Consider the following 17081-nt stretch of genomic DNA (forward strand, 5'->3'; position numbering starts at 1 on the left):
ATAGACTAAGGTTGCCCATTACTCCCTCGCTCCTTTTTGAAGGCCCACCGCTCTCCTTCCTCTCCCGGTGGTCGAGCTGATCGTAGACCACCCTCCAAAAGAACACTGAACGCCCAGCTTCGCAGAGCAGCTCTCTCCCCAGCCCACAGCATAGTGTTGAATCTGGATCTACTGTGTGTTCTGACTCTATTGGATCAAGTCATAACCTAAGCCTTCTACTAGTAGACTACTATGGAGAGACTAAGCTCTATTTCAGAGATTGGACTCTCTTACTGTGATTAGTCTGGGCTGTTCCCGAGCCAGGTTCCCTGGATCCATTCTGACCTAAATGGATGAATGAAGAAGGGGGCGGGCAGATACGACGGCCACACACACCTCTTTTTAGCCGACTAAAGCCGGATCCACTACACGGCTAGGATCAGAGAAAGATTGAGAAAGCAACCTAAACCTACTCTACTTTGATTCAAAAGGCGAACAGCCCCCTATTCGTCGATCAATGAATGGATCAAAGAAGGAGGCTCTATCTATGTCATCGTATATAAGGGAAGAAGCCCGCCCCTGATCGAAGAATGAAGAAGCGCGCCCGGGTAGACTGAAAGAGCTCTTGCTCCGCGTATACGTCCCGCTCCGTCTTGGGGGTCATAGAAACATACGGACCGACCGGAGATGAGGTAATGAAATTCCATCCCTGGGAAGAACTCCAAGCTGTAACGGATCAGTCTACCGCTGGCGCCCCTGACCCTGAAATCCACCAAACTATTCTTACGCCTCGATTAGCTGGTTTCTCTAGTGGGCTGGGCGAGCGAGAAGGAGTTTATCCTCATCCGTTTGATTCATTTCCAACTCGAAGAAAGCCTCGGAGAAAACAAAAAGTCAACTAAGCCCTCACTTATTTCGTTTCGGGGATGAAGAAGAGAATCACCCTCACCCCGCCCGCTACAAGCAACTCGAATCAACACGAAAACTCTTTGTTTTGGCATTCATTCCCCTTGCTTTGTGTCAATTCCCTGCCAAGCGCCCCTCTTGCACTCAGGGGCGTAGCCGTGACATTCTCTACCGCCCGCATGCGAGGACCCAGGAACGTCGTTCTGGTTAGGTGTTCGTTTTTGGGTTCCATGGTTCACGACATACTTGGTCTAGTTCGTGGGAGCGGCTTTCGCACCTTCCCCACTCCTTGTCTCTTCCTTCTCCTTGGCTTAACAGCCAAGCAAGATATTGTTACACCTTGCCTTGCCTCTATGGGGGGCTCGCTCAGTGATTCTCCCGCCCAAGACACTTCGGTCCTGCAAACGTAGGCTTTCAAGCAGCAAACTACGGCGGAGTGATCTACGACCACCCTCCGCCGTAGTTTGCTGGTGCAGAATTTCTCAAACCAGGCACGAGGAGCCTGTTTGAGACCATAGAGAGCCTTCCGAAGCCGGCAAAAGAAGAGTCTGGGGAGCCTGGGGGAAGCTGCATAAAGACCTCCTGATGTAAATCGCCGTGAAGAAATGCGTTCTTGACGTCTAACTGGGATGAGAGTTGGGCCACTGTTTGACTGCAGCAACAGCAATGTTGGTACGAACAGTGGTAGTGGTCATCTTTGCAACCGATGCAAAGGTCTCATCGTAGTCCACTCCGTACTCTTGCGCATAACCCGTTGCAACAAGACGAGCCAACTAACGTAACGTAACTGACTCCTGAGAAAACCAACCCCCTTTTGCTACAAGCCGTTTGTACCTCTCTATAAAAAAAGCATCAGAGTCCCCTTGTTTGTAAACCCAACGAAATCCTATAGCCTGCTTGCCCGGTGGTAGAGTAACCAAGTCAAACTTCGTTTGCCTTTTCTAAAGCTTGAAGCTTTTCCTGCCTGCCAACAAGGTTGACTGGCGGCCTCTTGATAAGACGTAGGCTCAGAATATGAATGTTGTTAAGAGAGGCTAAAAACATACGATGAGAAGTAGAAAAGAAGACATCATATGAAACAAGGCGGCTATAAGGAGATCGAGAAATACGAGATTGGTATGAAACAAACTTCTCAATGGGATACCTGCCTAAACGCCCTTATGCGAGCTGAACGGCGTACTGTAGAAGGATCTGTAACAGGCTCTGACGGCTCTGGTGAAGAGGATGGGGGCAACTCTGAAGACGTGACTGAGGCACAGCTGTCGTAACTGAAGTATCTTCAACCTGAGGAGCGCAGCAACCACGGTGGAAATAGTTGCCGAGGTCTCGAAGATGTCCTGGAATTAAAGGTGCCTTTGGCGCCAAGAAACGAACATCTCTAGACATGTAGTCTAGCCACAGGATCAAAACACAACTATCCTTTTTCTTTTTTACCAATTTTTTAAATACACGGAACAGAACGAGAAGATAGTTTGTCTCTTTCTGAAGAGGGAAGAAGAACATAGCATTTACAACAAAAAAGTAGAAAGTGATAGGAGAAAAGCCAATAAGCTGGGGACACCTAAATGGGAAGAGGGTTGTTGCCTGTGGATGATATATACGGCAGTAAGAACTGCATCAGCCCAGTAGTGTTTAGGAACACTCATGTCTAGTAACAGAGTACGCATCGTTTCACAGATATGTCTGTGTTTACGTTCTGCTATACCTTTTTTTGGGGGTATGAGGACATGATCGTTGATGCAAGATCCCATGCTGTCGTAAGAAGACCTGAAAGTTATATGAAATTCTCCCCCGGAATCTGTGCTAAGAACTTTTAGGGATGCATCAAATTGATTTGGCGAGAAAATCCTTGAAGCAAGAGAACACTTCTTCTTTCAAGTAAATAAATCCAAGTACAACGAGAGAAATCATCAATAAACGAAACGTCACATAATAAGAGTAGCCACATCTAGAGCCAACAGGCGCAGGACCCCAAACATCAGAATGAACAAGCATAAATGGAAAAGAACTAGCATCCATTTTCTTATGATTTTTTGGAAATGAGACAAAAGAATGTTAGGCTAAATGACAATAATCAAATGAGAAACTGTGACCTATTCTATTACTTTGAGAATGCAGACGAAGAGCATAAGGATGACCAAAACGTTGTTTGTGCCACAAGCTGATTGTCTTTAGCTGCTAATTCTTCTTTTGACGGTAAGAGAGCAAAAGCCTGATGAGAACGCCGCCCAAAATCAAAGTAGAAGAGTGGCCCGCTCCTTTGACCTTTGCCAATCAGATTCCCAAAACAAGCAAGAGGATGAAACAACACACAATTTGATCCATAAGTTGACCGAGCCTAAAAAAAAAAAAGATTTTTGAGAATCAAAGATCGAGAAGAAGAAAGAGGTAAGGTAACTGATCCAATATGAGTAATGCGAAGAGGAGTATTATCAGAAGTATGAAAAAATGGGTTACCTTTTAATTCTTCGATCGAATCAAGAGCTGCTTTTGAACCAGTAGCTTGAGGCAGCAGTATCCAGGGTAAAATGAAGCCCACGGAGCGGTAGAGGCACCTGAATTGTTGGCAGCAGCAAGCAGGTTTTGAAGAGCAGATATCACACTAGCCGGAATGGAGGGGGCCCGTCAGGGCCGCTGGAGACATCAGATGTTGCAGATGGTTGGGTTGTGGCTGCATTCGCTCGCTGGCGTTGAAAGCACTGCTCAATGTTGTGCCCTTTGCGTTTGCAATGCAAAAGTGACAAACTTTTTCTTTGAGCTCCAATTAGATTCCGGTTGTACGAGATAGAAAAGCTGTATTCTCAGAGACAGATGGAGCAAGTTTAGAGGCAGACTGCTGACGCGTTTCCTCTTGCATGACCATAGCCAAAGCCTCATCAACAGAGGGAAGATCTTAGGTTGGATGGAGGAGCGAACATGATGAAAATCCGCTCGAAGGCCCATAAGAAGAAAGCCGTTTCTGCCTGTTCAAGGACGACAGCCGTTTCACCAGAATGCTGAGGAGTCATGAGTGCCATCTCATCCCAAATGGCGCGCAGCCCCACGGAGCGGTAAAAATCATGCACTGATAGATCATGCTGACGAATCTCATGGAAATCTTGTTCAAGTTGGAACAGCCGGGCTTCTTCTGGCTATAAAGACGCTGAAAATGGTCCCTGTTTGGCTTTAGTTCTGGAATACAATCCCGAGTATAATCTTGGTTCAATAGAACCAATAATCCAAGAGAGAACAAGACAAAATAAAACTACTTGTTCCAGGTAGCCAGCTTCGTAGCATATTCGGGATCACTTTTGCTTGGGGCAACAATAGACCCATCTATGTAACCCGACCTCCAATGTTTTTCTGCATAGCGAATGCCCAAGAGGCTTCTTCCCATTGAGTTTGGGAGATACTACCTGAGTGAGCTGCAGAGGATTGATCGGCCATGGAAAAAACCAGAGAAATGCAGAACGCCAAAAGAAGAATATCCCAACTCGAAGATGATAGCAATCAAGGAAAGGCCACGATCTCTGTCGATGCAATGCCGATCTCTACCGATGCCCTAGGGCGAGACCCACGATCAAAAGAATCCCACACAGGGATGAGATGCACGAAGCCCTAAAATAAAAGGGAACCTCAGAAATGGAAAGTCGGGAAGGAGAACGGGAAAACGACACGGTTCCCGATTTCTGGAAGATCCGGCGAGTCACCATCCAACAAGAGAATCCCGAGGCGGGTCCGAAACAGGGATGTGGATCATCATAGAAGTCAGGAAGAAGACAAGCGGATGCGAAATCACCGGAGGACCAATGATCGCTGCGCCACTACGACCTTCACATAGCCGACTAATGCGTCGTTCCAACTCCAAGAAGTTGTTTCGAAGTGAACATTCGTTTCGGATCCTTTGATTTGTTAGTTCCAGTTTGTTATTCTCTCCCCCTCCATAGTTGCCACCGGGGAAACTTTGTAATAGCATTAGAAAACAACCCATTGAGAGAGAGTCAATTGAAAGACGAAGCATGTACAAGCAATAGCAATATAAAGACGATCAACATTTCTCTCGTTACCATGTCAGCCTGACTTCTTTCTACGGCTAGCTTCCCTGACCCACCACCCGACCTTGACCCGGCTTCTGGCCTCACCACTCTTTAATCAAGGAGAGGCGAGACTTCGCAAACTGGGACTACTTCTAGTTGGTACTACAACGCACAAGCGGTAAGAGAAACCTAAAGGTTTCCTTTATTGCGACGTACTCTATAGGCAACTCGTCCCCCTACACTTGACCTTTTCCTTGCTCTGGCACTGTAACTGGCACTGATTGACCAGCTTCATCGTCTTCTCATTCCCATAGCTTCTCGGATGACGACTGCTGACTTTGTCTTCATTTCATTCTTTGACTGCTATGAGCTTGAGGCAGAGTCGGCTGAAGGTAGAAGGAGAAGAAGAGATTTTACAATGCCCTAAAGAAACCAATGCCCTTCCGATCGCACAAAAAAATCTAATTGCGGAGGAATCCCTGTGAAATTCATCTGATGGAGTTTTCTTCTAGCTTTTCTTTCCATTGAATAGGAATCGCCCGGTCAACGGTGATAGCTGCTCGCCTCCTTGGATGAAGACAAAGATTGATTGCTAGCTCTAGTTAGGCAGTAAGCTAAAAGGTAGGCTCCCCCTCTTGGTAAGAAGGGCCGATCACGGGCAACTAGCGGGCTCTCTCTTAAGGTGAAAAGCTCTTTTCAAGCAGTGACAGAGAAGTGGGAGACAGAGCTTGAGGAAGAGGTAGGCGGAAATCAAAAAGGTAGTCTATCCATTCTGGCGTTCTAGGCTTAAAGCTCATTACTAATGAACCTCCCGTCCTTTCTTTTTGTTTTCATTTTCTTCTTTCTCTTTCCAGAGGGACGAGTGGGCGAATCATGTAGTTCTTAAGCTTTCCTTTGCTCCTTACCGTAGTTGGAAGAAGTATGAAATATCCCTAAAGTTGAGAAAGAGTAGTTGGTGGAATAGGCCTTTCTCTTCCTCTTCGACAGTAGAATCAAACTCTTCGTTTGGGATCTACTAGTTCTTTGACTGGATCTGCTTTCGGCTCTGCTTCCGTCTGAGCCTGTTCTCTCGCTGGAAACTTTTTCGATGAAGGGAAACGACCTACAAGGCCAATTACAAGCGATTGTTGCAACGTTTTTGTACTCGACTGGTATCATACATCAAAAGAGGGATAGGCTTCCGGGAAAGAAAGAGTTCTTTCGGGTTTTGAGACCTTTAAACTACTCTTTTCTTTGCCAACCTATTTCATACCGTACTCGTCGTACTTCCTCTTCTGCAATCAGAATGGTAAGCTTAAGCTAAAATAGTGTGTATTTTCAATCGTAACCAGCCCTTACCGCGATCAGCCTTTACCGGCTAGACTGAGGAGAGGAGGAAAAGGGAGGAACAGAAGACTGGCACTTTTAGGCTTGTGGTATAGTCTCCCTTTTTGGGATTGAGGGGTGTCTAAGGAAGAGATTCTCTGTTTGTTGATAAGAGAAGCAAGCCTTGTTGAAATAGGGCCTAGTAGAGGTGAAAGGTTTCATACAGCTTCCGAGAGAAAGCTTGAATGATAGATTGCCAACCATTTACCAGCGTAAGCAGTAGTTCCTCCAGCTTCAGGTCTGCAAGTGCCGCTTCCCACTATGTATGGTAGTCCTTTGCTTGGTCGCTTGACTCGGTCTTTTAGCTAGGAATCCTTTCGTCTAGCCCCCTCGTCCCGAACAGCTGAGTGAAGGATTTATCCATTAGGCCTGCCTGCCGATCATGCCTTTACCTTTGAAGCCCTTAGGTATGCCTTTTCCCCCTTGTACCTTTCCCAACTCCTATTATATATAGATGCTTCAATCTTAATGATCTTGTTTCGCCTCCCTTTCGTCGTTATGACTCCAATCCGTGTCCGGTCGGTGTAGTGAAAGAGAACAAGGAGCTTCGTCTTTAGTCTAGGAGCATACCTAGGAAATCGAGATTGGGTTGGTGTTCAGTGTACTGCCTCGTTCATACGGGGTGTTCCATGATATGAAAATCGACCACCCGTGCGGAATGAGGGTGAATATTCCATTATGATCGACTTCCTGCCGTCACGAAGGACGGCAGCAAAGGCTGGAACAGCATCGTTCTGTCCTATCAGAACTTCAGCAACGAGAAGGACGTAGCGAAAGCTACCAAAAAATGTTGAGAGATTGGTTTATGGATTCGCTTTCTTAGTCAATTAGTAAAGCCCTTGAAAATATCCAATGAATTATGGAATATTTAATTCATCTTATAAATGCGTTGTTTTTGTCTATAAAGACCTCCATCTCCCTGGAGGTGTTATCTATCTGTTTGCAAGAGGGGCTAACCCCATTTCCTGACCTAATTCAATTCATCACCAATCAGGTGATGGAGGATATCATGGTAGCAAGCTACCCCGGGTCCTCCTATTTCTATAGAGGAACGTGTGAACGATGCCGCCGATATCTTGGCGGATCTTCGCACGAACTCCTCCCATAGTTCCTTATACAAGGAAGTACGTAGAAGAATTCAGTAATATTACTGAATGGGAGGCGGCTAAAGCCACTTCTCTTCTTTCTTTCTCCCATGCTTTCCGTTGGTCAACAACCAACCACAGCTCTCTATAGTTCTTCACTACTCGTACAGGAAGGAGTCTCTTTCTGTCTGGAGGGAATCATTTTTTCTCAATCAAGAATGCCTCAACTGGATAAATTCACTTATTTCACACAATTCTTCTGGTCATGCCTTTTCCTTTTTACTTTCTATATTCCCATATGCAATGATGGAGATGGAGTACTTGGGATCAGCAGAATTCTAAAACTACGGAACCAACTGGTTTCACACCGGGGGAACAACATCCGGAGCAACGACCCCAACAGTTTGGAAGATATCTTGAGAAAAGGTTTTAGCACCGGTGTATCCTATATGTACTCAAGTTTATTCGAAGTATCGCAATGGTGTAACGCCGTCGACTTATTGGAAAAAAGGAGTCAAATCACTTTGATCTCTTGTTTCGGAGAAATAAGTGGCTCACGAGGAATGGAAAGAAACATATTATATTTGATCTCGAAGTCCTCATATAGCACTTCTTCCAATCCTGGATGGGGGATCACTTGTAGGAATGACATAATGCTAATCCATGTTCCACACGGCCAAGGAAGCATCGTTTTTTAATCTCATTATGACTTGGTCGTTCGGAAGAGATTCTTTCTCGATCAGAATAGTGGAATGGAAGGCACTACAAGAAAGATATACTCCTTTTCAAATCGCCCCGCGAAGACGGACGTTCAGAAAGGTTCTCGAGATTCTCAATCGTCCAGGCGTGCGGGAAGGGAGCGAGACCAAGCCGAGCCAGACGGAGAGTAAGCCCTTCCCACGTGTCAAGTTGAATAAATGAATGCAGCCTCAACCAGAGAGATCAACCTGCGCCTTTGATTTTAGGCCGCCGGCGGCGCAGAACGAACTAATCCGCGACCGGCAAGTTTTCCGAAACCGAACTGAATTGAATTGTTACTTAAAAAAAAAATGCTTGCCAAAGAAAGAAGGTCCATTTTCCCACGTAGTTCGTCGGTCAAACCAACGATTCTATTCTCAAAGTAATAGAGAGAGTCTTTCTTTTTCTAGTTACACTTCTATCAATGCAATGAAAGAACCATCCCTTCCTATTTGTTTGTCCTGTCAGATAGAAAGAAAATGTGACCCCAAAGAGCCCTTCTTTACCACTTTAGGGGGTGGGGGTGAAGGGGGGGTTTACATACAACCGAGGCAAAGTGGTTTATGATTGAATCTCAGAGGCATTCTTATCATTTGGTAGATCCAAGTCCATGGCCTATTTCGGGTTCACTCGGAGCTTTGGCAACCACCGTAGGAGGTGTGATGTACATGCACCCATTTCAAGGGGGTGCAACACTTCTCAGTTTGGGCCTCATATTTCTCCTATATACCATGTTCGTATGGTGGCGCGATGTTCTACGTGAATCCACGTTGGAAGGACATCATACCAAAGTCGTACAATTAGGACCTCGATATGGTTCTATTCCGTTCATCGTATCGGAGGTTATGTTCCTTTTTGCTCTTTTTCGGGCTTCTTCTCATTCTTCTTTGGCACCTACGGTAGAGATCGGAGGTATTTGGCCCCCAAAAGGGATTTGGGTTTTAGATCCTCGGGAAATCCCTTTTCTTAATACCCCTATTCCCCCTTCATCCGGAGCTGCCGTAACTTGGGCTCATCATGCTATACTCGCGGGGAAGGAAAAACGAGCAGTTTACGCTTTAGTAGCTACCGTTTCACTGGCTCTAGTATCCACTGGCTTTCAAGGAATGGAATATTACCAAGCACCCTCCACTATTTCGGATAGTATTTATGGTTCTACCTTTTTCTTAGCAACTGGCTTTCATGGTTTTCATGTGATTATAGGTACTCTTTTCTCGATCATATGTGGTATTCGCCAATATCTTGGTCATCTGACCAAGGAGCATCACGTTGGCTTTGAAGCAGCCGCATGGTACTGGCATTTTGTAGACGTGGTTCGGTTATTCCCATTTGTCTCTATCTATTGGTGGGGAGGTATATGAAAGAACGAATCAGTGGATTGAGGAATGAAAGCTCGAAGACAAAGAGAACCGGGCTTTTCCAAAGAATTACTGCAGCTTTCCCACTCCCTTTGATTATCATATACAAAAAAGTCTCTTCCACTTCCCTACCAAATCTCTCTGTATTCTGGCACATAAATGAAGGGATCGAAGAGATTACGGCAGATCATGTTCACCAAGAAATGACCCGAAATTGGATCTTGGTCTATTTGAGATTGTTCCTTTTAATCGTAATCAAAGATGTTTTCTTGTCTCTCGTTTCTTTTCCGAACAAATCGAAGAACCTAATGGATCGAACTCATCCTTGGCTGCTACGAAACATATCGGCCTTGCGTTGCGGAAGGAACGTTCTGTTCTGAGTTGGAGGCTGAGACTGAGAGCAAGCAACCTCGTTTTGCCCTTTCCTTCACGGCACGGCCCTGCTCGCCAGGAGGCAACGGAAGTTCATGGCCGGAGGCACAGATCGGTCCGAAGCGAGCAGCAAGCTGAAAACGTAAGCAGCGTAGAAAACCCCTAACCTAGCGAAGCGAAGAAACTTACTAAGCGAAGAAAACAAGCAACGGCCTTACTCAACCAAGCAACGGATGAGCCCAATGGAGAGTAAGCTGATCGTAGAGCACCGTTGCGCGGGAGCGCATCCAAGAATCAAGTCCTTCCGCTAGCGCGAAGAACCAAGCAACGGCTAGCTGATCTACGAGCACTCTCTCCCGGTGGTCGAGCTGATCTACGAGCACTCTCTCCCGGTGGTCGAGCTGCCTCCGTGTGCCCTTTATTAGTAAGGGGCAAGCACTTGGGCGGAGTAAAGCGGATCGTAGAGCACCGTTGCGCTAACGCGCGCGCTGTAGTTTTTCAGCTAGCCTCCGGGCTTGAAAGCCTACGTTTGCTGGCTTAACAGCAGCGAGCTCCGCTTTCAGAAGCGAGCCAGAGTAGCGCGCTAGCCTATCACATCTTGAAGCTCCGCGCTCTAGAGCGTTTTTAAAGGCGGCTATGCTACTAGCGCGCTAGCCTTTTTCCGCAGGCTGCTAGTTGTAGCGCGCGTACTCTTCTTCTGTTCTACGAATCTACAGATCTCAAAATCGAAGAACGAGCTAGGGTGACGAAAAGATAGAAGCGTTATGACTCGATGACTAAGCGTGATGATTAGAGACTCCATGGATTATAAAAAATTGTTGCCATACTTTTTAGGAATTAAAAAAAGGGTTGGGCTAGCACTTAGACAGTGCGAGCTCGGCCAAGAGCTGTTGAATACTGTATTATTCAATCATTTGAGAACCGAATGAGCAGTAGATGAGTTTATAACAGAACAAAGAAGCCTAACCTTCTGTTCAGCCAAGAGAGGAATCAATAATAGGTGGTTTCATTAGAAGCCAGGGCGCGGAGCCCGCTACGCTCAGTCAAGGAACGAGGAAAAGCAAAATGGAATGAATGGTTGAAGTGACTGATGAGTGAGAGCGCTACGAAGAGCAAGTGCTTTCTCAACACTGATAATACGATGCCCCAGGAAAAAACGACGGCCGAGCGCGTAGAGCAACAAGTTATTGCGGGCAGGAGTTTCAAATCCATGAACTTCGTACAGAGCATCTCGGAGGAAGATGAGCAATTGGAGCGGAAAAACAAAGATTTTGTCCATTTACCACCGAAAAACAATAATACCTTTGTGACCGTGACGGATGCTAGGGGGAATAAAAAAACTGGGGCTTCCGCAGGTTGTTTGGAGGAAATCAAAGGGGGGTCTCGTCTTTCTCGGTATGCTGCTGAAGCAACTGCAGAACATGTCGGGCGATCCGCCAGAAATCTGGGGATGAAGTCGGTTGTAATGAAAGTGAAAGGATCTACTTTTTTCAGGAAAAAGAAAGCAGTGATCTTGAGCTGGAGAGAGGGTTATACCTTTGCTGAGTGTAAGCGAAGTGAAGGAGTAGGAGATCAATCTAAAATTATGTACATCCACGATGTGACCCAACTTCCACATAATGGATGCCGACTCCCCAGGAAACGTCGTGTTCAAATAGTTCCAAGAAGTTCTCCATTTTCACTTGACAACAATTCCGGAAAAAATCTGACTCGGAGGGAGTACGCGCGCTAGCGGCGGGGTTCGATAAAGTGTTGGCGCGCTAGCGCGCTAGCCTTTTGAAGCAGCTAGCAGATTCTGAAGAAATGAGCTTCAGGCTGTGTAGTCTGATGCAGCTGGATGAAGCCCTTACGTAATAGGGCGGATGGGAGGCTGGAAAGAAACCAGAGGTATGACGGGGATAATCTTTTCGGTTATAGACTAGGTCCTGTTATGCCAAACAAACTGGCCTGTGGTGACTGCTCGATGGAGCCGTTGCCCCAGCCTGCGCAAGAAACTTTGAGTTCTGTAGGCCAGTCGTCAGGTCAGTAGTTGGGGGTTGTGTCAGTGAGGGGCTGCAAGCAAGTAGAGTCCGATAGTTAAGGGAAGAGTGAAGAGGCAAGTAGCGCGTTAGGAGTCTATAGAAACGAAAAAAGCCCAGCTCTACCATAGATTAGGCTCGTAGTCAGACGAGCTGAGCTGCAAGAAGTCTACTCGTCGTTGAGTCTTTCCGTCTGCGAGAATAGCCACCCACTTCGATTATCCAGACGAGGATTCGGTGCCGTCCTAAAACGCTTTGTTTTCATCTTGACAGATCCATCGGTCGTCGTTCGAATCGGGAGAGGATGTGGTGGTAACCCCCGCAGCTTCGTCTAGAGCCGGGCGTCCAGCCGTGTAGGAAGACTCACCCTAGCCACTATAGCGACCCCACCCCCAACTGACGCTGAGAAGCACCCTCCATCCACTTCCCCTTTTCCGTGTGCCCAAAAGCCCGCCCGCCCGGTTTATGAGCCCCTTTCCGATTCCCTCACCCAATCTCATGAGAAGCAAGCCCAGCAGGCCTTGCCAACACCTGTCCCCAGACAGCCAGCCCTCACCAGGCTGGCATTGCTAAATGCTCCGCCACGAAGCAAGCTCTCCCGAATACGACAGATGCGGAAGTGGCTAAAGAAGTCGGAGGAAGCGAAGAAGCGAAGAAAAGCCTTACCCCTATATAAAAGCGCGCGCCAGAACAAGGCGAGCCAAAGGCTCGCTTTCGCCCAACGGGTGGTCGTAGATCACCAGAACAACAAAGACAAGGCTTCTGTGCCCAATGGAGAGTAAGCTGATCGTAGAGCACCGTTGCGCGTTAGTGATCTACGACCAACCTTTTCTTGCTGCTGATCTACGACCACTCTCTCCCGGTGGTCGAGCTGATTTACCGCTGGCGCCCCTGTTGAGTTTTGGTTTTCTTGCTGGGCGCGCTAGCCGTTGCTTGTTTGATTCTTGCCTCCGTTTGCTGGTTCGGACAGCTATTCCTAGTAAAGGAAGAAAGAGCTCTTCTCTAGCTGGATTGGCAAAGCAAGGATAGCTACTAGTAAGACAGCTCCTAAGTTTATAAGACTAAAGCTACTAGTCGGAGCACAAATGTAGAAGGTCTTAGTACGGCTATTAGTACAGTTGATTAAGGAGGTCACTGATGTAAGGAAGCTATAGTGGCTAGTCTATACGGCTAGGCTAGTAGGAAAGGGAAGCAGAAAGAGAGAAGTAAAGAAGGTCTGTCTAACCGGATAGTCGAACAAGACAGTAAGTAAGGCAGAACTAGTAAGACAGAAAAGAAGAGGAATAAATAAGGTCACTATTCATAGAGTCAAGTAAGAAAGGAAAAGAAAGGTCTTTAGTTACAGTAGTCTGCCAGCCAGTAGTACCTGTAGTCAGAAAGCCGAAAGCCGCCCTTTTAGTAACTTGGGAAGGGTATTGCCAACTATTAGCCAAGTAAGAGAGGAAAGAACAGATCTTTCTTACCGGCTGGCTAACCAGACAACTAGTCAATAGAAGAGGTATTCTCCCCTTTGCTAGCTTTACGAAATCTTTTCCTCTTTAACATGGAGCAGTACTACTATGAATAGAGGTAGATAACTACGAATAAATATAAATTTATAAAAATTTTATAGTTTATAGTAGGGTTTTCAAAAATTGCGTATATATAGTGCTCCGCTAGTCTGGGTTTCACATAAGCATTCCTGAGCTGTACGGACCTTAAGAATAAAGGCTTCAAACCTAGGGAAGGACTGTTTTCACATGCCACAGTTAGGAGTTTGAAGTACGATACTGACTGTTCACTTTCTCAAAATTGACTCCGTATAGTCTGTACCGGAGTGGTTAATCGTCAAAAGAACAACAATTGGTTGTTGCATTTCAATTCATGTGATGTAAAAGAGGGCTTTCTCGTCTCGCAGGCAGGGGTGAGCTTTCTCACTATACAATGACCACTACGAACGAAGGACCAACGACGATGAAGGAGGAGAAGGAGGAGGAGGAGCTAATTCGGACGGAATCGAAGCGAAGAAATTCTGAGTTCATGCCACGACGATCTATATGGAAGGGCAGTTTTGTTGATGCATTCCTGTTGAGAATGCAGAAGAAAAGAGATCTTCTTTTGAACAGGAAAATTTGGTCACGTAGATCTTCTATTTCGCCGGAATTCGTTGATTGCTCCGTACGAATTTACAATGGAAAAACTCCTGTTCGTTGTAAGATCACTGAAGGAAAGGTTGGTCATAAATTTGGAGAGTTTGCTTCTACACGGAAACGAAGACCTTCGAGAACAAATATTGGACCGGGAAGAAAAAAGGGGAAAAAGTAAAGTCTAAGCGCATATGGCACGAAAAGGAAATCCGATTTCACATTTCATATTCACTCTTTTTTATTCTATAATAAAGTTTATAGTGAAATAAAAATATCTGATTCAGATAGAATCAGACAAGCCGCCTCTAGCATTTCCATTTCGCGATTCAGATTCTGAGCGCGAATCTGTACATTCCTCAGAATCTGAAGAGGAGATCTCTCTCGATCTCGAATTGAGACTCGCCCCCCCTGGGGGAGGCTCGGGGGAACCTGTCCCCCGATCTCTTGCGGAAAACGAGGCGGCTCATCCCGCTCAACCGCTTACCGCTCGAGAGCGGGAGAGTGCTTCTTGCTCTAATTCTCAGGCGGCGGGCCCGTCTGCTGCGGTATTACACCAACTACCACTTCTGGTTCCGGACCCGGACCCAGTCTCGCAAACCGGATTTGGCTCTACAAAGAGCATGCGTCAAAAGATGCAAACGAAATTCTTCAAGGAGAAAACCATTTCTCTATAAAAAGAATTTATCAAATTTAAGAACTCATCCAATCTGACGCAAGGCTCGGAGAGCCTTTTAATTCCAATCAAAAATTAGCGAATTTCTATTTTTCGTTAGTTAAGAGAGACAGAGATGAATACTCTATCTCATCTCTAACTCATTTCTTATCTGACCTTGAAAAAAAAAAATAAAAAAGATAGCAAGTTCTATGCACAAGTTTTATCAGTTCTTTCTAATTCACAAGAATAGAAGCCTTTCTTTTCTTGAGTTGCAGAAATATGCAACAGGATAAAGGAAACCGATTGAGAAACTTGCATGGGGCTGGCTATTCACTCACTTTTTTCTGCTAATGTGCAGCGGCGAGGAGCCAACTGGTTGTTGGACCAACCTATGGTGTGTTCCGGCGAAGCGCCGGGTTGTTGGTAAGGAGCGTGAGCGGGCGGGGGGCTCACACAAGTAAGTGAAGGACCCCCGTAGGGCCTTTCTGAAGTGTGGCCCACACACGGCCAGGGGGGAAAGAAAAGGGAGGGGGGATACAGGTCTTCCAGATCCTTGGGCGAGTGGTCTCAGTTTTTTCTGAGATCGACTTTTTTTTCTTCCAAAACCTTTCTTTTTTCGGTATGCCGCTCCGCGAGCAAGGAGCGCCGCGAGCAGAGCGAGAGAACGAAGTGGGCTGTGGTGATGTCAGAATTTGCACCTATTTGTATCTATTTAGTGATCAGTCCGCTAGTTTCTTTGATCCCACTCGGTGTTCCTTTTCCATTTGCTTCCAATAGTTCTACCTATCCAGAAAAATTGTCGGCCCACGAATGTGGTTCCGATCCTTCCGGTGATGCCAGAAGTCGTTTCGATATACGATTTTATCTGGTTTCTATTTTATTTATTATCCCTGATCCGGAAGTAACCTTTTCCTTTCCTTGGGCAGTACCTCCCAACAAGATTGATCCGTTTGGATCTTGGTCCATGATGGCCTTTTTATTGATTTTGACGATTGGATCTCTCTATGAATGGAAAAGGGGTGCTTCGGATCGGGAGTAACCACTAGTGATAGGGCAAAAATCGGGGGGAAGGACAAAGGAAAAAGCGATGCCTACATTAAATCAATTGATTCGTCATGGTAGAGAAGAAAAACGGCGCACGGACCGTACTCGAGCTTCGGATCAATGTCCCCAGAAGCAAGGAGTACGCCCGCGTGTTCCAACGAGAACACCGAAAAAACCAAATTCAGCTCCACGTAAGATAGCCAAAGTACGGTTGAGCAATCGACATGATATATTTGCTCACATTCCAGGCGAAGGTCATAATTCGCAGGAACATCCTATGGTGTTAATAAGAGGAGGTAGAGTGAAAGATTCGCCAGGTGTGAAATCCCATTGTATTCGAGGAGTCAAGGATTTGCTGGGAATTCCGGATCGAAGAAGGGGCAGATCTAAATATGGTGCGGAAAAACCCAAATCGATATGAATGGAAGATGCCTCTGGAACTTGTTTTTCTCGGTCAGTCGAGGGAACAACCACAACGTTACGCCCCAAAATAGAACTATACGGAGCCCTTCCGAATGACTATAGTATAGTATACTACACGAGCCAAGAAAGAGTGTAGTAGACTCCATTCGCCCGTGGAGGTGAGTGGAGGAAGAATCCACAAATATGCTACAGGTATTGCTTATAATAAAAGCTCGTTCATAAATTCACTCGACCACTTGTTAGTCTTGCTACACTACACGACACGAGTGACGGGTGAAGTTGAAGCAGACACGGTCAAGTGAAGTCGACTTCACAAGTGATTCAACATACCATATTGACATAATAAAGAATAGAAGGGTCTCGCCCGGCTGAAAAACTACAGGGCGCGCTAGCTAAAGCTAGCGCCCTTATTTGGTTTAGTAAAGGGGTCGCCCTAAACGAGTAAGGCCGGATTTCATCTCCTGCGCCCTGATTTACAATCAGCCTGATTTACAACCAGCCTGCGGTCGAGCTGGTCTCCGACCACCCCTGTAGTTTTCTCGCTCCCTTCGCTCCACTTCCTTGAACTGGCGAAAGATGTACAAAGGGTCGTTCATTAGTCAGTTTGAAAAAGAGGGATGGATTTCGACCTTGCTTTTAGTCGTAAGCTGATCTGACTAAAGCGCTTAGCTCATCAAACAAGTGCGCCAAAAGTGGGAGGTGGTATCGTATTATCTTATAATAAGAGCACGCCTGCTTTTAGCTTGTAGTTTCACTCTTGCTTTTGCCTTACCTTCTATTATATTAGTAAAGGGCGTGTTCTCATCTTTTGAAAGAAAGATGTACAGTGGCGGTCTTCTCGTCACTCTTCGGAGCTGAGCTAGGCACTTGCTACAGGGCGCCCTATTAGAGTCAAGCCGAGACTCTTTTTTATTTTTTCGTAGTAGGTTTCCACTCGGCTCCGCCTCCTCATCGGTCGGGCTTGCTCTCATCTAAGAGAAAAGGTAGCCCTTTGGG

At 46.2% G+C, this 17081-nt stretch overlaps 4 protein-coding genes across 4 annotated transcripts; all 4 read left to right on the plus strand.

Moving 5' to 3' along the window:
* The first annotated feature begins 380 nt into the window (after nt 1-380).
* Nucleotides 381-9463, plus strand: LOC122088859 (cytochrome c oxidase subunit 3). Its single transcript, XM_042658215.1, has 3 exons — nt 381-8040; nt 8279-8356; nt 8668-9463. The coding sequence occupies exons 1-3, from the start codon at nt 7462-7464 to the stop codon at nt 9448-9450; spliced, it is 1440 nt and encodes a 479-aa protein (XP_042514149.1). The 5' UTR covers nt 381-7461; the 3' UTR covers nt 9451-9463.
* A 458-nt stretch (nt 9464-9921) lies between these two features.
* LOC122088856 (probable ribosomal protein S11, mitochondrial) lies at nt 9922-13827 on the plus strand. Its single transcript, XM_042658212.1, has one exon. It carries the CDS (start codon nt 10910-10912, stop codon nt 11549-11551), a length of 642 nt encoding a protein of 213 aa, XP_042514146.1. The 5' UTR covers nt 9922-10909; the 3' UTR covers nt 11552-13827.
* Nucleotides 13828-14143: 316 nt separating this feature from the next.
* LOC122088858 (NADH-ubiquinone oxidoreductase chain 3) lies at nt 14144-15678 on the plus strand. Its single transcript, XM_042658214.1, has one exon. It carries the CDS (start codon nt 15301-15303, stop codon nt 15655-15657), a length of 357 nt encoding a protein of 118 aa, XP_042514148.1. The 5' UTR covers nt 14144-15300; the 3' UTR covers nt 15658-15678.
* Nucleotides 15679-15705: 27 nt separating this feature from the next.
* Nucleotides 15706-16095, plus strand: LOC122088857 (ribosomal protein S12, mitochondrial). The gene has a single exon (XM_042658213.1). It carries the CDS (start codon nt 15706-15708, stop codon nt 16081-16083), a length of 378 nt encoding a protein of 125 aa, XP_042514147.1. The 3' UTR covers nt 16084-16095.
* Nucleotides 16096-17081: the final 986 nt, after the last annotated feature.

This window comes from Macadamia integrifolia, chromosome 9 (assembly GCF_013358625.1).
Source record: "Macadamia integrifolia cultivar HAES 741 chromosome 9, SCU_Mint_v3, whole genome shotgun sequence".
NCBI classification, from domain to species: Eukaryota; Viridiplantae; Streptophyta; class Magnoliopsida; order Proteales; family Proteaceae; genus Macadamia; species Macadamia integrifolia.